Here is a 26,501-nt window from a genome sequence, read left to right as displayed (position 1 = left end):
ATTTTCCCCACAACAATAACCATGTGAGTGGATTGAATTCAGAGAGAGTGACTGAACCAAAGTCACTCAGCCAAACTTATATCTATAGCAAAACTGAAGATGTAGAAGGCTTACATTTGTAATGAATTGTAAGTGCATAGTTTTGTTTTTTTCAATACTGACTACTGCAGAAATAAGATTTTACTATTTATTCCGTGTGGTATAATGCTTGCATTTCAGCTCAAAATTCTCTTTCAGATAGGTTGGCTGAGAACTGTTCACAATTACTTCTGAATAAACATATCACAATGATTTTTTAATAGATTAAATAAAAATTGCACATGATATCCAGCATAGATATTTATGCCCTTGCATTTTCAGACTCCTGCTGGTGGAACAAAGCATATTGTATAACTTTTAAACTAAAAAAAACAAACCTTCCCAAACCTTATAATACTGTAACTAAAAGCCCAGACAAGCAGAAAAATGGTTAAAGAAGGCTTCTCAAAATGTGTTACTTTGTTCCTCTTTCCCAAATGTCACAGTTGGATGAGACAGAAGTAAGAGTAGAAACATTCTGAATGCCAAGCTCAACCAAATGGAGTGTACACATGGACCCAAAGCTTCCATTCACTTCTTCAAAGCAAACAAAAGACCCACTGTCAGAACAATTAACCCATTAAAGAGACAGAGAAATGTGTGGAGGTGGGCACAGAATACAATAGACACTCATGGCAGTCTTAATGTTCTTTTGTAATTACTTTCTGGCACATCAAAATTAGAGAATTACTTACATGATTTTTGCAAGCTTCTACCATTTCTAGATGCACAGAAAGTTAATCTTCAAAGGTTTAGAGAAGCTGCTTGTAGTCATATCCTTTATGTTTCAGAGGTATTTCTCATTTACTCTTATATTCAAAAATACAACACTGTCCACTCACAATCCCAGATGAACTAGTAAAAATACTCCCCATGACTCAGGGCTAAAGAATTTTTTTCCTATTCCTCAGAATGCTGCTGTAGCATACTTATTAAAAGTAATGAAAAGAAAAGGCTGGCATATATTGTACACAATATTCCTGATACTCATGTGCTGACAGCAATTTAAGAAGATACTATTTCTAAAATGCCAAGCTTTTTAAACATGAATATTCAAGCTACTATTTTGGAAACAGTAGCTCAAACAGACAGACAGACTCCTCTTTTCATGGTGTTTTAACTGGACACTGCCTTTCCTCAGACTGTTACTCTATGGATCATGCAATATAAATAGCTTCACTGACATACAGTCCTTCCCTTCCAAGGCAAACTGTTAAGATCACTGACATATATCAAGCTTTGGTGCAGCCAAACATACAAGTGGGAAGTGAATTCCAGAGCCAACATTTAGACTAGAATAAGGAAGTTAAATTGTTATTTCAGTAGGGTCCTGGTGAACTACCTCGTATGGATCTACATGATAATTTTGTCTGTTTTCAGTTGTACATTATAGATTGCCGACTGTTGTTGCTGGAAGAGAGTCTCTTAAATTTTACATTAACTAGACATAGAATTGAAGTTGGCTTGGCTAATTTATTGGAACAGATATTTTGTTCATATCTTAAGAATTGGTGCAGAAATACTATAAATTATGAATCTTACATGATACAACTCTATGGACTGATTTAGAAGACTAGAAATGCAAAGGGACTAAACAATAAATTATATTCTACACCTTTCCCCATGGAATTTTTCATTTGCTATGAATCAGAGAACAAAAAAAGGACAGTGGTACAGGAAAAAAGTGGCTAACTCACTCTCTTAAATTGTTAAAGGTATATATAGAAGGCTGCCCACTATCAAATTGTATTTTCTGAAGCCAATGACTGAACTTTTAAAAATAGTTTTAAATAATATTGCTTTTATTACTTCTAAAAAAGAAGAATTGAACTAAATTGAATTTATGGAACTCTTATCTCCTTAAATTTCTTTGGCAAAGTTTAGGAATCTTCTGACTCCCAGAATATCCATACTTAATTTAAAGTATAGATATATAGAACATTAAGAAGGTTATGTGATGCTCTCAAATGTGTTCTGGCAGAAGGACTAAACATCCATCTTTTTGTTTACATGAAATGGACTTACTGGATCTGCTGATATCCTCCGGTTCTTGTTGAGAGCAGCATTCTTCCGTCCACCACATCTGGAGACATAAGTCCTGGGAGGGACTTGAGGAGGCATGGTTTTGCTGCGAGCAACTGGCTTCCCACTGCTTTCTTTCTCAAAAATGCTTCTGCCTTCCTTCCAGCTCCAAGTGGCTTCTCTCAGAAGATCAGTATCATAAGTGGACTTGAGGTTGAGTCGAGTGATAGCATCATTAATGCCATCATAGTCTACTGTGCTATATTGGTCTTCCTCTGAGATTCTTCGACCTAGCAATTTTCCATCAGCTCTCTCGTGAGATGAGGAGAACATGTTAATATTATTGGGCTGGGATACTTTGAGGGAAGGTTGATTTGCTTCAGAAGTGTTCCAGATGGCAATGCGAGGTGGCAGTGGGGGAGGAGAAAGCTTTTTGGGTGACCTACCACCATTGCTGTGCTGGCAGGGTGTACTATTGAGGGGATCATTGAGGAAGTCTTTCTCCGTGCTCTCAAAAATGTACAAATAGTCACTAGACAGAGGATTCTTTAACCAAGGTTGACTTTCTGCTTCAGGTACCAATCTGGATGAGGTAGTGTTGTTGGTCCCCAAAGCTCTTGAAACTTCTTGGCTAGAGAGCGCATTATAGTTGAGAGTTGAATCTGAGCCAGACAGACCTCGCATGACCTTAATATTATGGCAGTCATTCCTTACAGCAGGTATGTTGTAATCCAGAATGGGATCATCCCAAGAAATTAGAGGTTGATCGGTGTTTTGCTTTGCCTGGTTCTCCTCCTTGTCTTGTCTCAGGCGGGACAGGGCATCATACTCCATCTGCAGGGCTTCTGCAAGAGCCAGCTCCTTACGACTAATCCCCACAGACTCCAAAGATTGCCAGTGCTCTCCATTTCCTCTGGTTGCAGACATCTCTTGGAAAACAAATGCTGAAACCAGTAACTACTGGGTGCTCAACTCAGGTTTTAGGAACAAAGGCATGCTGTGCCACCAGCCACCTAAAAGTTAAGAGACCAAAAGAACATGGCAATAAAGTGAGTTTCATTAATATCTGTTTACTTTACCGAAAGGTTTTCATGTGTTTGATCAGCACTTGAGAAAACAAACTGCTATGGCTATCACAATCACCATTACCTCAGCTGAAAACTGAAACAGTCAACAAATATTTACCCTGCTAGGAAACCAGTCCTGAAATATTATGTTCATGTTCAATAATACGTCAAGTAATTCAAGTTTACAGTTTTTTTCCTGCAAAAAATGATAAGTTATGTGATCCCAAGATAGGGTAGACATTTAGGTGCTTACTGTCAAGACAAAAGAAGTTTAGTATTTTGAACATTCAGATTAAATGGCCATCAACACTGTCTTCCATAGAAGACAAGAAAAGGACCCATTAAAATTTTTTTAGCAGAACATAACTGCAGTGAGACCATCTCTTTATATTTCCAGAGTTCAGAGATATACCTTTTCTGATATGGGGCACAATAATATTCATCATAACATATACTTCAATCTCTATGAATTGGTCTAATCATCTCTTAAAAACTTTTCAAGTTGCTATATTTTGAGAAACTGAATTCCATAATTTAAGTTTATGTTTGAATAAATATTATATGTCTGAAACCATAAATCACCCATTCATTTTTCCCATTTTTACCAAAATGCCCATAAGAGTTTTCCAGTCTTTTATTAAAGTACTTAATGCTTTATTCCTGATAAAAAAAACCTCAGTTCTGCCATTTCTGCAGATTCCACCATCTTCACAATCTACCCCATTATGGGTATTTTGATGTCTTTCCGGTTTTGTACATACAATAGTATTACTGCAATTACCATATACAAAACCAATTTTGACTATTCATAAATCCAATAAAACAGTTATTTTCATCTGAATATTGATCTTTAAAATCATTTACATCATTTGTAAATGTTTGTATCCTTTTTTTTTGCAAGTCTACTATGCACAGTAATGTCCCTTCATATTTTACACATTTTCAAGCACCTTTATATAGTTTAAATAATTTATGTGGTATCAATGATACATCATTTATAAAAGTTATCTCTTAAATTATAACACAATGTGAATTTCAGTCCTGTAACATTGGTCCATTAATTGTGGCCCATTTTATCATGTACTTTTTCACTTGTTCTTCCATTTCAAATTTCAACAGAAGTTTATACATTTTAACAAGCATATGTTTATCATTTGTACTTAATTCAATTTCTAATTCTTTTTTTAAAAAAAAACACAGTTTTATTAATTTTAACAACAAACAAAAACACATAAAACATAAAAACATCATCCTTTCCTTCATGAGTTTACAGACAGTGTGTCGGTTGGTTTACCACTTTTTTGTGTGCATCCATTTCATAGTCTCTATTGTAGTTATATTACATAATAGCTCATATTATCAATCAACAATTATATAGCCTGATATCATTATTAAGCAATCATTTGACTATAATTTTATTAATTCATACTTTGACGAGATAACTATAGTTTACTTAATTTATTTTATAGCAAATCATAAAGTCATACCAAGTCTATCTTAATAAAATTTTATAAAGATAGTATCAAAGAAAAAAAGAAAATATGTATTCATTGTTTCCTAAAATTCTAAATATTCTATTATTATATTTTATTATCTAGCCATTGATAGAAAAGGTCCCAAATTTCATAGAATTGTTTATCTTCTTGTTCTCTAATTTCAAATGTCAATCTACTCATTTCAGCACATTCCAATATTTTCTTAATAATTTCTTCCTGTGATGGTATTTTCTCACTCTTCCAATTTTTAGCAAATACAATCCTAGCCGCTGTTAATACATTTACAATCAAATATTTCAAATTTTTATTGTATGTATCAGGTAAGATTCCCAATAAAAAAAACTCTGGTTTTAAATCTATATGTTTCTGTGTCATTTTTTCCAACCATATGCGAATTTTAGCCCAATATAATGATAGAAATCCTGGCTGGAGCTCTGGGAATAACAGAGGAAAAGATGATGGATGGAGTAGATGAGATATACCGAGTCTTTACAAGATATGCAATGAGGAACAATCTACCAAGAGAGGTTCACGTCAGATTTACAAAAAAAACTATTAAAACACAAATATTACAAGTGGCAAGAGAGAAGACATTGAAATATAAAGACAATGAGATTGTGGTCTTAAAACAAGTACCCAGAAAAGTGAGAGAGATGAGAGGAGAATATCGATTCTTGACTAAAATGTTATTGAAAAAAGAGGTGAATTACAGATGGCTGATTCCAGAAGGATTAATGTTTACATGGCAAGAACAGAGACACAGAATTGACTCAATTGAGAAAGCAGAAATATTCTACAATGAATTTTTCGAAAGCAGAGAAATAGAGACAGAAAAAGAGATCATCTCAACTGAACTTCAAGAGGACCAAATGGGGATGGGAAAAGAAGAAGGCGCAGTAGGTGGACAAGCGGAGACCAAAGAACAACGTGAAGTAAGATCTACGAGAGCTGTTAGACCTAAATACAAAACATAATCATGGAGGAAAAAAAACTGATTTCTATGAATATAAATGGACTGAACTCAGCTACCAAAAGAAGAATTTTTTTTCACAAATTAGAGAAGCTAAAATTGATGTAATTTGTTTACAAGAAGTACACATTAAAAAACAACATGAACAATTACTGGCACGACCAAAATTAGGGAAAATATTTACTTCCCTGACTCACTGTAAGAAAAGAGGAGTGGTTTTATACATTAAAGAAACTATCCCAGCAAAACTGATTCATACTGATGAAGATGGAAGAGTATTAATGGTTGAAATAGTGGATAATAATACAAAAACACTCCTGGTTGCAATTTATGCCCCGAATGACAAACAAGAAGAATTCTACAAAAAATTACATATGAAAATAATTGAACTGGACTATGCTAATATAGTTATGATGGGAGATTTCAATGGAATTGTAGACAATAAACTGGACTATACAGCAACAGCAATATGACAAAATAGAAAGACTCTCCCTAAATCCTTTTTCAAAATGATAGATGAATTAAACTGAAAAGATATATGGAGAGAAAGAAATGCTAAAATTCAACAATATACTTTTTACTCAAATAGACATTTATCATGGTCCAGAATAGATATGATTTGGACATCAACAGAATTAATATCTAATATTCAAGAAATAAATATTGAAACAAGTACATGGGCAGACCATAATCCAATGACAATTAAATGGAAAGGACAAAAAAGAAGATCTAGATGGACATTAAATAATACTATTTTAAAGGAAAAAGACTTCACACAATGGATGGAGAAAGAATTGGCTTTCTTCTTTAGTGAAAATAAAAAAGAAGATACTTCAATACAGAATGTTTGGGATACAATGAAGGCATATGCGAGAGGATTAATAATAGACTATACAAAGAAAAAGACCGTTAGGAAGAGGCAAACTATCAAAGCTTTAGAAGTTGACCACAAAAAACTGGAAAAAGAATTACAGAAAATGCCACAGAAAAAAGATATTAAACTTAAAATGGACATAATTAAACATAAAATGGGTCAGATAGAGAAAGAAGAATTGGCACAAAAAATTAGAAGTGCTAAACAGAACTATTTTGAAGATGCAAATAGGCCAGGTAGATGGTTAGCATACAAACTGAGAAAGGAGAAAGAATCAAGGAAAATATTACAGTTAATAGACGATCAAGGCCAAATGTGCTATGGTAATAAGGAGAAAAAGGCAATTATCTGAGACTTTTATGGACAACTATATAAACAAGAGGATATTGATGAGGAAAAAATTAAACAGTATTTACAAAATGCTAACCTACCTAAGATACCTAAAGAGACTGAAAAAATGTTAGAAAGTACTATAACAATGATGGAACTAACCGAAGCACTCAACAGACAGAATAATGGAAAAGCACCAGGTCCAGATGGGCTTCCGGCAGAATTTTATAAAACACTACAAGAATTGTTGAGCATCCCATTGCTAGAAGTCATGAATGAAGTTATGTCAAATAAGAAGATACCTAAAACATGGTCAGAAGCTTACATTACACTTATTCCAAAAGAAGGGGCCGATCCAGTACAAATCAAGAACTATAGACCTATTTCTTTATTGAATGCAGATTATAAAATCTTTGCTTCAATCTTGGCAGAAAGGCTTAAAAAATACTTAAATAATTTTATTCATTCTGATCAGAATGGATTTCTGCCAAAGAGACAAATCAAAGACAATATGAGAGTAATTCTGGACACTTTGGAATATTATGAGGCGCATCCTGAAAAACAAATGGCTTTGATATTCCTCGATGCCCAAAAGGCATTTGATAATGTGAAATGGAGATTTATGTTACTACTACTGGAACAGATGGGTTTTGCCAGAAAATTTATTCAAGCAATAGAAGCTATATACTATAAGCAAACTGCAAAAGTAATGATAGAGGGAGAACTTACAGACTCTATTAACATAAGAAAAGGCACAAGACAATGATGTCCATTATCACCTTTGCTATTTGTATTGACTTTGGAAGTGTTGAATAGAAATATTAGAGAGGACCAAAATATAAAAGGAATGAAAATCAAAAAGGAGGAATTTAAACTATAAGCCTTTGCGGATGATTTGGTTTTCATTCTGGAAGATCCTCTAGAGACAGCTTTAAAACTATTGGAAAAGATAGAGACGTATGGTGAGATGGCTGGTTTGAAAATAAATAAAGATAAAACAAAGATTCTGACAAAGAACATGTTATTAAGACAAAGAGAAGAACTGGCAGACCTATTGAAAATTCAAGTCACGAATAAGGTTAAGTATTTGGGGATATATTTGACGTCAAGATGTACTACATTGAAAGAGAATAACTATATTAAACTCAAACAGCAGATAGCACTTGATCTGAAGAAATGGGAAAACCTACAATTGTCATTAATAGGCAGAATTTCAACAATCAAGATGAATATTTTACCCAGAATTTTATATTTGTTCCAAACAATACCAATTAGGCTTGGCAAAGATTATTTTGAAGACTTAAATAAAATTGTGTTGAAGTATATATGGCAAGGCAAGAAAGTGAGAATAAAATTAAAACTTTTACAAGATGCTAGAATTAGAGGAGGATTTGGCCTTCCTAATTGGGAGTTGTATTATCAAGCTGCAAATTTGATGTGGGCTAAAGAATGGATAACATTAAGAAAGACTAGATTGTTGACACTAGAAGGACATGATTTATTACTGGGCTGGCATGCTTTTCTGTGGTATAAGGGAACTAAATCGCAGGGCTATTTTAGAAGGCATTATATCGGGAGTCTTTATGGTTAAACTGGGAGAAAATTAAGAGACAATGTTATTTGAAAATTCCAGTTTGGTTATCAACTATTGAAGCTTTTTCTTATCCTATAACATACAAGAAGGAACAAACAGTTAGATATGGGGAAATATTGGATGAAAAGGGTGAACTTAAAACGATGCAAAATCTAGAAGAACAAGGTATAAAGATGAATTGGTTTTCATATGCGCAAATACACTCAAGGTATGTTAAAGATTCTAAAACAGGGATTCTATGACAAATTGACTGACTTAGATAAGATTTTGACAGGTACTGATGAAAAAGTGATTAAAAAATTATATGGTTATTTACTGGAAATTAAACTAGAGGAAGAACAAGTTAAAGAAACTATGATTGTTTGGGGGAAGAATTTTGGATATGGGATTGATTTAGAGAAATGGCAAAAATTGTGGTCTCAAAATTATAAAATGACAATGTCAACAGCATATAAAGAAAATCTGTATAAGATGTTTTACAGGTGGCATTTCCCCCCGACAAGAATAGCAAGAATGTTCAAGAATAAATCTGAAAAATGCTGAAAATGTCATCAGATACCTGGCTCATATTACCATATGTGGTGGACTTGTGAGGACGCTAGAAAATATTGGACTAAAATTCAATTTTTAATTCTTAAGTTGTTCAATTCTATTTATTTTTTATCTGTATTACATTTTCCAGTAATTTCAAGGAATAGAAAATTATATACTATAAAAATGGAATAAAATTTTCTTGTAAAACTTCAGATCTGCTGAGGACTAGCAAAAGCATGTTGTCTCAAATCAGTATTCTGAAGGCTCATTCTAGACATATTCTAAGCATGCATAAAGGAAGTATGAAACACCCTTATTCGTAATTGATATAGTAGTAGCATAATGGTTGCAACCAGAAGAACAGGGTACAAATTGTCAGACCATAGAGCAGTTTCTCTTTTTGTTTTCTGCTTTCTCTCTATCACGCACACAAATTCACACGCACAAATTCACACAAATTCTCACTCACACACACAGTATACACACACTCATTTATTTATTAAGGAAGTGGGGAACAGGTGTGCACTTTCAACTTTTTGAAGGGGATTAGATAAACTGTAATAAATAGCAAATAAATAAGCACATATGGAAATGTAAACATATGTGAGTGTTGCTCAATTTATAGTCATGGAAAATGAGATGAAGTTGTTAAAGCATGTGTTAAAAACCCTTTATGGGAAGCCTGGCAAGAATTTAAAGAACTAGTTTCTTTTGCAGGATGCAGGTGTCACTGTAAGTGTAAACTCCTTAGCCTTGTCAGGATATTCCATCAGTCTACACTGTAGGCACTTAATTAATAATCATACTTGCTGTGATTAAGAGAAAACACTGTTAACACTGCTACACCGTTCTTAGGCAGTAACACAACAGCTCACGAATTAGTGGCAAAATATACCAGCAGGGGAAATGACAGCAACAAATGCTAAAACATGTACAAAATATGGCAAAGCCAGAGAAGTGTTGCGATGTCCTCTAAAATCTTTATAGTTGGGACATTAAAGCAAACTAAAGTAAGGTGCTGGTTCTACCTAGACCAGAATGACTAAAGCTCATGCCTTACGAATAATTGTGCATTATTATGTATAATCAAGCCATAGTATGATTTATGTGACTTGGACTTAAGGGGTTATTTATATGAACTAGAAATTGTAGCTTACAAATCATGGCTTATGGCTTAGTGTGCTATATAAATCAAGGATTTTGTGTTTTAATAAACCATGATGAAAACTAGTCATGGTTAGCTTGGTATGTGAAGTCAACATCTAGAAGTCATAGGGTCATAAGAGTTGGAAAGCTTCCCTACAGAATGTCTGAATCAACCTCATTCTTTTTACTGAGTTAAATGGCTGATGCAATAGGCTTCAGCGGATGAAACAGGAGCCAGTACCAACTTACAGCTGAGATAAAATAGATTATATCAGCAGCACTACTATCATAAAAATACAGGACACAAAATTTTGAACAGGGATCAAATGTGAGACTTAGATTTAAACAACTATTACTATACAGTGTAGAATTTTCTTGGTTATTGAGAGCAGAGGAAAGAAGAAAATGTTCCATTGTTCAATACAGATAAAATATTTCAGATTCCACCCTTGGCATTTTCAGTCGAATCAATCAGCTATCATTCTATCCAAAATGTTTCATAATTGCAATATAAAAACAGCTAAAGACACTCAAAAATAAACAAGTGTTAATAATAAAAACTAAAAAGTAAGATGATGATTACAAAGCTCCATAGTAGCCCACATACAGTTAAAGATCAAAAAACACAATAGAATGAATATATATTTGCTGGCAGTGAAATGGCCATAAAATAGACATCTACAGACAGTTTGGTCTAGTGGTTAAGGCATCAAGCTAGAGACTGGAGTTCTAGTCCCGCCTGAGGCATAAAAGCCGAATGGGTGACTTTGGGTTCATCAGCCCAACCAACACTTCACACTTCACAGGACTGTTGGTGTGGGGAAAATAAAGGAGGAATAAACGTGTTTGTTAAAAATAACAAAGATGATATAAAAATAAATAAATATTCATGACAAGGTCCATTCCTAAGTGACCACATTAGGCTGGAAGGATAAATGGAGCAGGGCCCGTTTATGATTTTAGATTGGAGAAAGAAATTTACCATGAATGTTTTTTTCTTTCAAAAAAAACCATTCATTCTAAGCCTGTGGTGAGCAATCTGCGACCCCAGGGCAGTGGAAAGAACAGAGTCTCTTTCTGTGACCCTCATCGTCTATTCATAGGGTGCTGTACAATAGAACAATAAGAAAATAACCGCAGTTTGGTTTCATTAAACTATAGGTTCTATAACTGCATTTGTAATATCTTTTCACATCTGTTGCTTTATACCACACACAAAAAAATATTTTTAACTTTTTATTCAAATATGACTGCCTATTTTATACCTAGGACTCTTGGTGGCATAAAAAAGTTAAAACCAACAGTTTAGAGAATAATACATAACACACAAGGCCAATTAGGAGCTCTTTGAAATTGGCTGATTCTTGCAGATGTTTCAGAGGGCAATAGTGCAGTAGTGCTAGTAAGGAATGGAGTTTGCCCAGAGGAAAAAACAGGAATCATCTATAACATATTGTATAAAGACTACAACAGCCACTGTGTTAGACAAACAGGCAGAAGACTAGCAGAACACATCCATGAACAGCCACTTGTAGGTCGAAGATGTGAAATTAAAGACACTCTTTTAATTTCACAACATATAGGTATTAACCAAACTTAACAGGTTAACTGTTACCATTCCAGACCAAGTCAAATCCAAAAATGCTAGAGAATTCCTGGAAGCCTGGCACTTTGACAAATTAGCCATGAATAGACACATAAATAACTTCTACATACAGTGAAAAAGAAACAATTGACAAGCCAAAAAGGGAACAAAAAGACCAAAATACCTCTCTCTACCAGAAATCAACACACAGATGAGCATAGATTAATACCAAGATTAACATTAGATCAACAATCAAGAACTATTGGACCGGATGGAATATGTGCCTACTTCTTAAGAAAGCTATCCACTGCCATAGCCAAACCTCTAAGCATAATCTTTGAAAAATCTTTCAGAACCAGCTCCTTGCCTAACCTATGGTCACAAGCCACAGTCATCCCCATCTTCAAAAAGGGAGACCCAAGCCTAGTTGAAAACTACAGGCCAATCTCCTTATGCTGCGTCACCTGTAAAGTCATGGAATCAATTATTAACCAATCCATCATCCTTCACTTAGAGACAAATAACCTACTCTCCAATAAACAATTTGGTTTCAGGAAAAACTATCCTGTAATCTGCAACTCTTACACTGCAAAAACATATGGACGACACAACTCGACCAGGGCAAAACAATAGACGCAATCTACATAGACTTCTGTAAAGCCTTTGATTCAGTGGTACACGACAAACTACTCCTAAAAATAAAATCCTATGGTATCTCTGGACAACTGAATAACTGGATAGAAGCATTCCTGTCAAACAGACAACAAATGGTCAAAATCGGGAGCGTCCTATCAAATCCAGTACCTGTCAATAGTGGTGTTCCCCAAGGCAGTGTTCTAGGACCAACTCTCTTCATACTCTACATAAACGACCTCTGTGATCATATTAAGAGCAATTGCGTTCTCTTCGCTGATGATGTAAAGCTGTTCAATACCACAGACAATACTGCTACCCTACTAAAAGATCTTGACTATGTATCCGAATGGTCAAACAAATGGCAACTTCAAATCTCAACAAATAAATGCTCTGTCTTACATATTGGCAAAAAAATCAGAAAATAAAATACAAGCTGAATAGTCAAGATCTTGTTGATGACCCAAGCTCTGTAAAGGACCTTGGAATACTCACCTCTAATGATCTAAGTGCTAGAGCACACTGCAACTACATAGCCAAAAAGGCATTAAGAGTTGTTAACCTAATCCTACGTAGCTTTTTCTCTGGTAATATAACACTACTAACCAGAGCATACAAAACATTGCTAGACCAATACTCGAATACAGTTCATCAGTCTGGAACCCACACTACGTATCTGATATTAGCACAATTGAGAAAGTCCAGAAATATTTCACAAGAAGAGTTCTCCACTCCTCTACTCGCTGTAGAATACCTTATGCCACCAGACTTGAAATTCTAGAACTAGAAAACCTTGAATTACGCCGTCTTCGGTCTGACTTAAGCATGGTATACAAAATCATACATTGCAATGTCCTACCTGTCAATGAATACTTCAGCTTCAACCATAACAACACAAGAGCACACAATAGATACAAACTCAAAGTAAACCGCACCAAACTTGATTGCAGGAAATACGACTTCAGCAATAGAGTGGTCAATGTCTGGAATACTCTACCCGACTCTGTAGTTTCTTCCCCAAACCCCAAAAACTTTAACCTTAGACTGTCTACTATTGACCTCACCCCTTTCCTAAGAGGTCTGTAGGGGGCGTGCATAAGCGCACCAACGTGCCTACCGTCCCTGTCCTATTGTTTCTCTTATTCTTTTATTTTTCTTATATGTAACCATTTCATGTATTCACAACTATGTATACATTTATACTTATTATCTTGTAAACAATTGGCAAATCAAACAAATAAATAAATAAAATAAAAAACTAAAAAATACCCCAATCAAGGAACTGCCAACCAACAGTAAACATCTCAACCAAAGAAGCTCCAAAACCACTCCCACCAACTCCAAAACTAACAAGGCAAGCCACTAGAATATAACTTGAGAGCAAACCCCATTCCTTGCTAGCACTGATGATGCTACCTAGTTTGGATAATGAAACATCTGCAAGAAGACAACCAAGCTCAGAGAACACCAAGGACCCCTCATTTCAACCCTGAGCTACACAAAAGGCAAACAATACCTCCCAATCATAAAGCCACATCAACAGCAGAGCTCGCCTAGCCTTCAGGCCTCAGGGCCTGAGGGAACAGCTAAAGTTTTCAAGAGCCTTGTAAAAGGTTAACAGGGTCAGGGCCATCTGGATCTGCAAAGGGATGCAGTTTAAAAGGCTGCAATATTAACAGAGTTTTCTGGCATGTTGGAACTAATACCTATCAGTCTAGAACCCATATCATGTATCTGATATTAACACAATTGAAAAAGTCCAGAAATATTTCACAAGAACAGTTCTCTGCTCCTCTACTCATTGCAGAATACCTTATGCCACCAGACTTGAAACTTTAGACCTAGAAAACCTAGAACTACACCACCTTCGGCCCGATCTAAGTATAGTAGATAAAATCATACATTGCAATGTCCTACCTGTCAATGAATACTTCAGCTTCAAACATAACAATACAAGAACACACAATAGATACAAACTCAAGGTTAACAGAACCAAACTTGACTGCAGAAAATACGACTTCAGCAACAGAGTGGTCAATGTTTGGAATACTCTACTTGACTGTGGTTTCTTCCCCAAACCCCAAAAACTTTAACCTTAGACTGTCTACTATTGACCTCATCCCTTTTCTAAGAGGCCTGTAGGGGGAGTGCATAAGCGCACCAACGTGCCTACCGTCTCTGTCCTATTGCTTCTTTTTATTTTTCTTATATGTATCCATTTCATGTATTCATAACTATGTTTATACTTATACCTATTATCTTGTAAGTGATTGACAAATCAAATAAATACTAAATACTATTGGAAATCATGAAAACCAATGGTTTTATTTTTAAATAAGCTGAACTATTAACCACTATTAAGACTGAGGAGAACAGCTATAGCAAAAGCTCTTATTTTCCTGACTCTTCTCTAAGGTAACAACTCCTGTAAGATTATTTCCATCTCTAGAGACAGCCTTATTCTAATTTTACAGACCAACAGCCTTGTTTATCAGAGAAGCAGGAAGAGATTTCAATAAGAAGATATCCTGTCCGGTATTCATCTCTGTTTTGGATGTTTGAAAAGGAAATTTTGCTTTTAAAGTCTGTTTAATTTTTCCCCTTTTCCTCAGTTTAAATTACAACTATCACTCTCTGCTTCAAAGTATCAATAAAATAAATTATTAGCAATTATAAATATAAATACATTACAAATAAATTAACTATACAATCATTCACAGGCCTGTGGAAAGAGGAACAATTTGTATCTTCTGTTCTAAGTCTTCTTGAAACCCATTATTAACTCCTCTTTTTTCATTCCTTGATCATCTTTAATCAGGAGATTAAATTTGCTTTATACAAAGAATAGGAAGGTAGCAGATTTTATTAAATTGAAGATTTAATTATTGATGGCAATCTTGCTACTTCTGCACACATTTTATAGAATGGACAGGCACAAGTGCCAATTTGGATTCAAATGAGTCAAATTCAATTCTTTCATAAAAACAGTCATTAACAATATTTAAAGAATGGAATGCATCATTTAATAGCAAGTGAATCAGTATTATTTTTATACTAAACCTGAGAATGATCTCTTGAAAGTCCTAAAAGGGAGGCGGGGTTGAATTCCTAAATTGTTTTAGCTCACTAGAATTCTTTATGGTATATAATTCCATTTAAATCTATTTCAGCAAGTAATCATCAAGCAGCCATGGCGGCAGAAAAATAAGCTTTCTAGACTGATAGTTGTTGATAGTCAGCATTTTTTGTCAGAAGTTTTGAGAAAATAACCCCTCTCCAATTAAATAAATAAATAAATAAATAAGTAAGTAAGTAAGTTCTGTGGTTAGTTTTCTATATTTCTAAGGTATATGGACATTAATTCAGTTATTAGTATGGACTGCTATATTATTGAAAATCATAGGGAAAACAAAATAAAGATGGACTTTGTTATTTGCAGAGGCCTGTACCAGTGTAAAAACAAGAGATAATAAAACCGCATGACTCAGTACTTCTATAGGAACTGCTTACAAACTGTTTTCAGCTTATTCCAATAAATGCCTCAACTTCAAAGAAAAAAGGACTACTCCAACTACCAACTGTAGTAGAGCTACAGTGTACAAAAAGCACAATTATCTAGCAGCACAACTAAATACCTTCACTGAGGTAGTGAAAAAGCCACCAATCAGGTGAGCTACTCCATGTGGAACCTCACAAACAGACTTACTAAGTAAGATCCACTCTGACCAAGCAAAGAAAAATAAGAACAAATACAGGGCACAGATGATATAATTCTTTAAAAATATATTAACTGCATAAACAAATCACTGGGCACCTATGTAAAGAAATGAAAAACAAGTTAAAAACCACTGTTTAAATGTTCTTACTCCTAAAAAGTTTTTCCTAACATTCATCTGCAACCTGTCTTCCTGTCATATAAAACTATTATTTGCTCTCAGATGATAGAATAGAGTTGGCTTTGTTTCCTGTTGTTCTACTTCAAATATCCATAATAAGTCAGTTTTCTCTTTTTAAATGTTCCCATTCTCTACATTTCTATTTAGAATGCATTGCTTGATTATTGTCACTGATATTCTCTGTAGTGGATCTGGTTTGATCAACGAGAGTCATGTGCAATGGTGGGGTTCAAATATTTTTACCATCGGTTCGGTGGGTGTGGCTTGGTGGCGCGCTTTGTGCATATGCACACACTTTGGGTGCATGTGCGTGCCAAATGCATACTTTGCACAGGCACAGAGGCGTTCTAATTCACCTCCTGCAAGCCTGCATGATCCTGGTCGCTTCAGCAGCTGCCCCGCGGCACTCTTCTATGCCGCACAAAGCAGCTGCGCTTCAAATTCAGTGGATAAAGGTGAGTATGGGAGTCCCGGCAGACGGGTGGGCCCAACAGCAGAGTGGTGGAGAGAACCAGTTCAGTCTTTGCTGCTCATGGCTACTACCGGCTCTGCAGAACCGGGCAGAACCGGTAGAATACCACCACTGGTCATGTGTCATACTCTACTTCTTGGAATCAAATTCTTTCAGACTGGCCATTTCTTTTTAATGTAACTCTTTTCTCATACATACGATTGTCCTATTTGCATATGTAGCAACAGTACTGGGTATATCTACTGTAAGTTGTATTCCAAGCAGCAGAGTCACTACTCGTAGATCTCTCAGATATTCCATTTGTACTTGGTGTGGTTGATACGCTTCAACAACAGTTCCAAGTTTTCGTATATTTCTTTCATTGCTACTACGTAAAAATAGAAAACTTCTATAAAATGGTATGTGATGGGTTAAATTATAGGTTAAATTACATAGGTTATATTTGTGGTTAGGGTTAGAGCTAATCTAATATCCAATGGGAGGCATTCCATAGAACTGGCAACTCTACATCTCTCAAAAGTGGTGAGCCATCATCTGCTTAATCTTGGCAAGATCAAATAGCTCAGACTGATTCTAACAGGCAAAATTACAGCCAGCATCAGGAGGGACATTTGTGTGGGATTTGTTGCTTTTCCTATTAAAGTAAGTTAAGTGGGCTTTAATAATATGAACTTTGACTAGCAGAGCAGCATCTGTTCTTGGTTTCAGGCAGCAAAATGTATTGGAGTGATAGAAACTTTAATCATCTTGGTTTATTATGATATAAGAAGGCTTTCTAAAGCACCTGATAAACTGACCCTATTGAGACAGATCAGAATACATATATTTCAGTTGTCCCAGGTAATTCCCTTTAAATAATTAGTAAAAACCTCTGTTGTTGTTGCTTTTAATTCCATCAAGTGTTCTAAAGAAGTGGATTTAGCTCCTAAATAATTATTTACTTGCTAGAACTAGGACATCATGAGTAGAAACTTTTCTTTGACTAGTCAAAGCAGTAATTAGTCTTCCTGAAGAAGTTGGTTTTCACTTCTCTTTTCTCTCCTCCATCCAATAATTATTTTAACTGATAATTCCATCAATTGCTAACAATTCTATTAATTGAGGAATGGGAAGGAATACTCAAAGAGGAGAAAAAGAAACAAAGATAAAGAAGAATGAAAAGGACCTGCCTACTAATATTTAAGCAGTAGGCTCCAAAAATCTCACTCCAACCATCATATCATGAACATGTGATAAAACCTAATATTGCATTTTATTCAAGAAGATAAAAAGTAACTAATTTAGTTAGGGCAATTTTATTGCTTTCATTTGCAATCATTTCTGTATGATTGCTTTCTCATCTTCTCTGTATTTCCTTTTGATATCTAGATAGTTGGCCTTATTACGGTTGTTGTTTTTTTTGTTTAAAAAAAGAATTTCTCATTAAAATCACTATCAGAATCCATCCATGTATACTCCCTGCATTTTAGCATTGGCATAACTCTTGTTAAGTTTGGTATCTTGGTAATTTACAGATTAAGATCTAAGATCTAAAGATCTAAATCTAAATCTTTCTATATTCCTAAAGTTGGGCTTCCCTTACGCTAAATACATTTCTAAAGTTGAGCTCAATGGAGAGGTCCCATATAAGAAGATTAAGAACTCCCCAGTTCAAGTTATTTTAAGACTGGTATCAATCCCACTAGCAAGACTAGAATAGACCAGGAAATAAATTCAAAGGGAAGTCTGTTTTGCCTTCCTCTTTTTAATTATTATATTCTCTTGGGGAGGTCTGCTTACTCCACACTTAACAAATCCATCACACATTAACACCTCAATCTTGGTTCCATCTCCAAAAAGCATGTGAAAAGATATTATGGTGCAGTTTCTGAATAAGTGTGAATATTAATCTTATTAGCAAAACAGTATTTCATGGGATGGGGGATATAATTCAAAGACAGAGCACATGTTTTACTTGGAAAAGCATATTCAAGGCACTGTATGTCTGGTAGGTCTGAAAAACAATTTCCTCTGAAAGTCAGAGCTAGTGTAGGCCACACAGAAGTAAATGGACCATTTCTGACTTTATAACAGACAACATCCTCAGTTCCTAGAAGATTCATACATTATATTGCTTGTCTACGTAAGTCATCTTGTACATTTTAACCTATTATTGAAAAGCTATTGGAATGTATGTTTTAATAAAGTATAATTCATAGAGCACACCATATTCTAGTCATTTTCAGAACTACAACGGTCAGTGATAATTACCTTTTATTTTAGCGAGTATGACATCAGGAGCAATAGCAATGCTACGTGCTATTTAGGACTGGTAATGATCCTCCACTTCTTGCTGAAAGCCAGTGTAAAGAATCTCATAAGAATCTGGGAAACAAATATTTAAATTAATAATTGCTAAAGGTATAAGGAATAATTTTGTGTATAACAATATTCTTCTGGTTGAAATACAAGTTCATAACAATTAGAGATAAAGTTCCTTTCAAGTTGGACTCAGGCCTCAATAATTAATGGACAGATTTGTATGGTCTTCTGGTGGTGTTTTCTTTTTTCTTTTTAATCTAGTTTAAAACCCTGGGATTTCCTGATGAGCTCTCATTCAAGAACCACCCAAGTCTGACTTTGCTTGATTTTCCCAAATCAGTCAAGTTTAACAAAATGCTACTACCACCTAGTTGGAAGCCATTCCCTTTTGGGGGATTCTGAATTGTATGTTGTTTTAGCAAATAGCAACACCTGGTTAAGCTTTTCTGGGCTCAGAAGCATCAGTTATTAGGCTAGAAAAATCATAATGACCAAATGAATGAAGATGCTTATACAACACTTGGAAGATGATCAAAAGTCCTATTTGACTTATAACAGGACGTAAACTAAAGCAACAGCTTCATATTATTAAGGAATATATTGGAAAACATTCAGTCTAACTACTGCAATTAATCAAGATATGTCCCTTCATCATGAGTTATATCTAAACATATTGAAGAGATAGCAGCAATTCAGAGACATAAATCTGACATTTTGGTATCTTTATCATCTTAAGTAATAGATTGCTTAATCACAATTTATTAAATTAGCCAAAATAATACACTATAATTTATAGCTATGTTTATACAACTGTTAAGCAAAAATTGAACTAAATCAGATTAGAGCATAATTGTAACATATGAACATACTGTGTGTTATAAGGCTTTTCTAATAGAACCCCTAAATATTTCCTACAGAGGATAGAATTTTCAGAAAGACATTGACGCAGGGAAAATTAGCTAGGAGAAATGGAATCAGAATAATTCAGTAGTGCATAATGGCTGATGGGAATGAGAACGTATTTCCTCTGTTGCTGCACCATGTTTTATGCAGTGATTGAGATCTTGTTTTTTTTTTTTAAGTATTTTATTTTGGGGTCTTTCAGACATCAGAAGAGCCATACTGTGGCCCATTCACCACTATGGGAGCTGTTTAAAATTTGTTACATAAATTCTTTTTTAAAATACATACATGAACAGTCTATTTCAGAAGCATAAAAAGACACCTCAGGCTCCCAAACGTACTGAATTCTGTCCTTTGATAAGCTTTTTGATCGACTGTGAATCTAGGCCTGTTGCCCAGAAAGTTCAGCAGCATTATTATTTTATTTATTTAAAAAAAATAACTGATCATCTAACATCCAATGCAGGAATGCAATGTCTTATCTTAGGGATGCTAAGAAAACGCGCAAGGGGAAAATGATTTTCTATAGAAACAGCAGCAAATTCAGAAGGCTGTCCTCTGTAGCTCTCCCCCCACCCCCACTAATTTTGGCTTATAATTGCAGGAAACCACATGAAAAGAAGCCCTTTAAAAGCAAGTTGTGGGGGGTGGGATGGTAACCCATCTGGTAGAAGGAACGTGTGGCTGAATACTTGCAGGCTACAGCAACCCAAATGTGAACAGCCTGAGGCCAGAACTCTTGTATTTCTAGCAGCTGAGCACCACCTGCTCAGTTCAAGAGACAGACATGGGAAGTCAAGCAGAAAGATTGTACTGAAGTCTGTGGGAATTCACAGCCAGGCTTGTTGCCCATCCTCCACTCCCCCTCTCCCCACTGGCAGCATGAACTGCCAAGCATGAAGATCACTTGCAACCGCTAAACTGAGCAAGGAGGGCCCAGCACAGGCCCACCCACTTTGGGAGGGAGGATGTAGTCAGGTACAAGAACTCCTGATTCCTGAAACCATGAAATTAAAGCAGCACTAGTATTTTATTTAATATTTCAATTGCAATTTTTAAAAGACATACAGAATAAAAGGATACAGACAAATAGCAATATCCAACAAATCAATTATGAAATTGCAACAGCAAAGCAAACAAAAAGAAAAAAAAATAGTAATGTTTTGTTGCAAAGCGATATAAACAAATTAAGCATATTTGGATATCCCAGTATGAACCAGATACTTTAGGTGCCTCAAAGAAGTCAGAGGTGCTGAAAATAAACTGACTTTGAAATTATGTCAAACCTGGAAAAAAATGTCTTTAAAATTGAAGTTACTGATATTTATGACTAGCTCTATACCCGTGCTTTGCTACGAAACTATGTGATCAGGTTTAGTTTTTGGGGAGGAAAATGGGGAGGGGGGGGAATTGTGCCTCTGCCTACCAGCATCCATCGGTATTCATCAGTGTCCTGTCAATGAGAGTTGAGGGCTGTTTGGAAACTGAAATAGTATTTGCTGTGTGAGCAAGGAGACAGCAAGGAGCCTGGGCGTGACTTAGCTCAACTTTTCTGTACTAAAACTGGTTGCTGCTGCGTGTCATAGGTTCGCCATCACGGATATAGGACATGGGTAGATATCAATTAACATCTTAATTAACAACTGAATGCAATTACATTTTGGCAAAGTGATTTACACTACAATGTTTGATTCTAGATTCTTTTAAAAGTAAATTATGTTATCCGAGCTTAAAATCAGCACCAAAAATCTCCAACCAATTGAAAGTCAATTCTTTTTCCATCATTTTCTTGCAGGCTGCATTTTCTTATTCAACATGTATCACCACAAATAACACTGATCTTTGCTAAACCTTTAATCTGTGGGAATGGCACATTAAGAGGCATGAGAAAATTGTAGACACCATTTTATTTTTTTCCTCCAGAATGCAAGGTATGTGCATCTCTATGTATACCTGCATGACAGCAAAATGACAGGCAGAAACCATCAATATTTCTTTGTGCTTCTCTGATCAAAGGGAGCATGAAATTAATAGTCTTGGAAGAAGTAATTCGCAGCAATATACAGAAACCAATAGTGCTTACACAACTGAATAAACAATAGTATCCGAGTATTATTTTTAAAAATGTTATAGGATTTCAAAGGAGACAAAAGATACATACTTGGGTTATTTTCAGCATCTTTCAAGAGGTCGGAATGCTGCTCTAGTATTTCAGGCACTCTGTTTCAGGACACACACACACACCTGCCCCACAACCATAAGTTTGTCTTAATCTCTCTCAGTTCATTCCTTGAAAACACAACTATTCATCCTACAATTTCAATATCTGGGAAGGTAAAACCAACAATAGGAAACAGGAAAGGGTAAGTTCACAGATGGATGGATAAGACAAGGCAGAGAAGAATGGTTCTGATCTTACATTGATGAGATGTCCTTATCCACCATCAGAACAATGCCGTACGTACTATATTCTTGGGCTGAACAGGCAACTTAATAAGCTAATGCTTAGAATTAATTAAGCTAATATTTTTTGCATTGCATTGTTTCAATCTTATAAAAATATTAGAAAAGCTGATTGGATCACATGATTAAGTAAAGCTCATATACAAGGCACAAGTACAATAGCATCCTCATGCTCATAATCTCAGCATCTGATTTAAAGAAGCCTGCAAGTGGAAGAACTACTGTATTTTTCGGACTATAAGATGCACTTCACCCCACTAAAAGTGGGTGGAAATGTCTGTGCATCTTATAGAGTGAATATGGGCCCATTTTTGGCCTCCTAAACCCCCTACATGCCCTGTACGGGCTCGTGCAGAAAACTATTTTTTTCTTGTTTTCCTCTAAATCTAGGTGCATCTTATAGTCTGAAAAATAAGGTATATAGAAAACACAACTACTGCAGTACCTTAGTGGTGCCTTATCTCCCATGAATTTGTATTTTCTCCCATTAAGCAAAGCCATGCTAGGGATCATTGCTATGTATTGTGGCCATGAATTTAACAGATTGACTTTTTGTACATAAGTTATTTTCATTTGTTCTAATCCATTCACCATTTATGTTGAATGTCTGACCCCATTTGTAGTATTTTCTGTTTTCTAAAATTAAATACAATGTTTTAGAGGATACATTTTTAGCATCTCCTCCAATATTTCTCATCTCTCGCAATAACAATTTAAAAAATTCTTGGTGTCATAGAGCCAACTGAAAGATTTGCCAAAGTCAACTCCTTTGTGCCAGTTGCATTCCTAACGCTAAACGAATGTAAGCTTCACTGCTGGGTCACCCTATTACTTCTCAGAATTAAATTCTGCACAGCTTTCATTTTCTATGCAGAAGTTTCGGTCCAAATCAGCCACGCATGACAATTTGCACTGCAGAAACAGTCAGCTGCATCTCTCAGGCAAAGACACAAAGGGGCCAGCTTTGCACAGGATCAGACATCCAACTGCTCTATAATGACAGTCACTGCCAAATTCTGATTATTCCTTAGTGCATAACCATCAGAATAATTGGCATTTCTTTCCAGATGGACACAATATGCTTCACCTGCTAAGAATTTTTGAAAATTTAGTTGAATACTATCAGGAGCCAAAAGGACAAGTGTATTTGTGTACATATAAATCTAATATAGCACATTAGTACAATTTACAGTAGTTGAGGCTAAATATATCCTAAGCATTAAAAATAGAGAAATGTGTCTTCAAACTTAATTATCAACACAAATACTTTTAATTAACTAAAATTTATTGCATATCTGAAACATTAAGTAATTGCTTCTGGCCTTATGGCTGTAATAAACAATTTGTTATGTAATTAATTTTTATGCTTGATATTGCTCTCATCCCCAAATGAGATAAAAACTTACAGGCCAGATTTTTGCACATGACCAGTAGCCATTTCACCTAAGCAAATTATTTCCAGTTCATCTAACACAATTGTCCTCTCCAAGCAGTCTTATAATGACTTGCAGCTGTTTTGTCAGTTTTTGGAGAAGCTGTGAAAAAAGTGATTAACCTCCTTCCCTGTACCTATGGAACAGATCACAGGAACAAACAGCACTTGCATTCCCATCATCCTTTGCCAGATAAGGAAATCCTAACATTTTAGGTTAATTCTGTAGCTGATGAGGGAAAGGAAAAAAAATACTACAAATTCAAAATTATGCCTTGTTGAGCCCATAAACAGCTGCTATGCACAAAACAAATTTAATGGCTTTTCAATTGCTTGACTCTACATCTGCTATAATCCTGGATCATTTCCTATGTTGCTTAAAGCTAGATGGGTATTTCACATCTAAATATTCTGGACAGCATCATATTGGAGGAAGCTGTGCTATAGCTTTGATTTTTTTTTTTAATGCACAAAGCACAAAAGCTCTTCTTTGAGTTAGTTCCAAGTCGAAGCAGCCAGTATTTAACTTGGAACGTTCTGTCTTCCTTGACTGTATCAGCACAAAACTAATATATCACCTCTTTTGCAGGATGTCTCTTCCCTTTATCTCAGTATAAAGTGTTCCCTCTTTTTTAGGTGCAACATTGCCCAAACAGTGCTTCCAGGAGGAACCATACTGTCCAACAACAGAACCATTCATTCATCATATTTTTAGGTGACATAGACCATCCCCTTCCAATAATGAGCAGGGCACTCCACCTCTGTTCAGGATTCCTACTGAATAAAAATACACCAAAGTGCTGCAGTACAATACTGCCTAGTACAGCATTATCCATTTAAACACTCCCATCAACAGAAATCCTTCTCCAAGGGTAGAATCCAGGCTATTATTCTAATACACTGTGTACAAAAATTATTCTTTGGATATTTCTAGAATAGGCAGCCAGGAGCAACTATTCATTATCATATTTGCTCCTAGTTATGTCTTTAATGTTTAAAATGCAGATCGACTAGCAAGCTCTTAGAATCAACTCCACGCTGGTAGTAATGACCTTCCAGGCTTCTGCCTTTCCCAGCCATTTCTGCAGAAGCCCCCAAACTGGAATTTTTGGCATGCAAAACAACTGCTGCTCTACATGCAACGAACCCACAACGTATGCTATGGAGTAGTTGACAAGCCTAACGTGTCGATTGCCTACTGTAAATCTTAAATGTTCAACAATATTTCCCCTTTACCCAAAAGGAAGATAATCCTGAAATTAAACAACTCCCTCTACCCCCATAAGAATCATTCAACAGAAATATAAAATTATTCATTTCTACAGAAATGTTGTGCAATGCCAGATTTCCCTCGTTGAGAACTTGGGTGTTGTTTCCAGATGCAGCTGAAATCAATCTTAAGATTCCCCTCCCTCTGGCAAAGGATCTGTCTGTATGTGGATACCTATGTGGGAATGGGCATCCTTGCACACCTATCTCCCAAAAGGGGAACTCCAGGGTAAAATAGATACTGATTAAATTAATAACATATATTGCCTGTAAAATAAGACAATCCATTTATTAATCTCCCACCTGTATAAACGGATCAGTCTTTTCTTCACAAACAGAAGTACATACACATATATAGTACACCCTTCTATATAGGCCCCTTCCACTGTGCAGCAGAAATAGCAAAAAAAAAAAAAAAAGGTGGGGAGGGATGGGGTAGGGTAGGGGAACCAGGTCACAGATGGGAGGAAAGGAAAGAACAGATGTGGATGGAAATAAACTAGAGGAAGAGATAAGTAGTCAGAGGAGAGAAAAGTGAGAATCCCTTTTTAGGAATGACAAAAAGGGCAAACGGTATAGCAACGAGTCCCACACCACCGCCAGTTTGGGAAGGCTAATTTTCAAAGGCATTCTCAGCATATCTTCATCATTTGCACTTCCTCCAACTTAGTAGATTCATCTCAACTACCTAAACGACAGGTGTTTAATGGGGGGGAGGGAAATTATCTTCCTATCTGAAAGGGCTGCCTTATTTTGATTGCAAAAATCCAGTGGACCACTAGATCAGGTCCTCGGTCCGTGGACCGCCACCAGTCCACGGCATGACAGCAACCGGGTCAGGATACAGGCACTACATACAACCACGCCCCCTCTGGTTGGTGGAAAGACCTTTCTCCATGGCACCGGTCCTTGGTGCCCAAAAGGTTGGGGGCCACTGCCCTAGATGACAGCAAACCAGCTGGTAAATACGGCATTCTTTGCATACCCCACAGTTCTGTACTTCATATATTCATGCTGATCGGAGCAGGTGGAGTTGGTTCAAGATACCCGAGAGTATCAGATTGGAGAAAGGCTGACGTGAAGTTTGGTGGTAGCTATGGTGGATTTAAAATTCCCTGCTGCTCTAAGACAGATGCCTGTTACTTTCCCTTGAAATAAATGGAACTGTTTAGCCTGACCCAGTCATGTTATGCCTTTTGTTTGCTAAAAATCCATGGCAATGTAGCCAGTGAGCCCTGACCTGCACAGCTCTACCAGCTGGGGAGGGGCAGCCTTCTTCCATTGCCAGGCAGATTTCACTGCAGATAAAGCTTTTCTAGTTGGCCTTAAATAATAAAGGGACTGGCCTCTTCTAAAGATTGCTGGAAATCAATAGCAAAACTTACCAGATCTCTTCCTTCTTCCCATATCATTGCCACCAATTAGTCAGTTCACAG

General features: G+C 35.8%; 1 protein-coding gene across 3 annotated transcripts in view; it reads right to left on the bottom strand.

The window, feature by feature from the left end:
- PIK3C2B (phosphatidylinositol-4-phosphate 3-kinase catalytic subunit type 2 beta) overlaps nucleotides 1-26,501 on the bottom strand; it is a 100,024-nt gene that overhangs the window by 71,681 nt on the left and 1,842 nt on the right. Inside the window, exons 2-3 of one of the 3 annotated variants that reach the window (XM_026676848.2) lie at nucleotides 18,948-19,061; nucleotides 2,104-3,113 (exon numbers count right to left, since the gene is read on the bottom strand). In XM_026676848.2, the coding sequence (XP_026532633.2) occupies nucleotides 2,104-3,027 (924 nt within the window). In that variant the 5' untranslated portion in view covers nucleotides 3,028-3,113; nucleotides 18,948-19,061. The remainder of the gene's footprint in view (nucleotides 1-2,103; nucleotides 3,114-18,947; nucleotides 19,062-26,501) is intronic. The other 2 variants (XM_087959704.1, XM_087959703.1) reach the window with 2 other exon arrangements.

The sequence above is a fragment of the Notechis scutatus genome, chromosome 3, assembly GCF_049901735.1.
Source record: "Notechis scutatus isolate UNSWTSFEM ecotype Mainland chromosome 3, rNotScu1.2, whole genome shotgun sequence".
Lineage (NCBI taxonomy): Eukaryota > Metazoa > Chordata > Lepidosauria > Squamata > Elapidae > Notechis > Notechis scutatus.
This window is presented reverse-complemented; position numbering and strand designations above follow the sequence as displayed.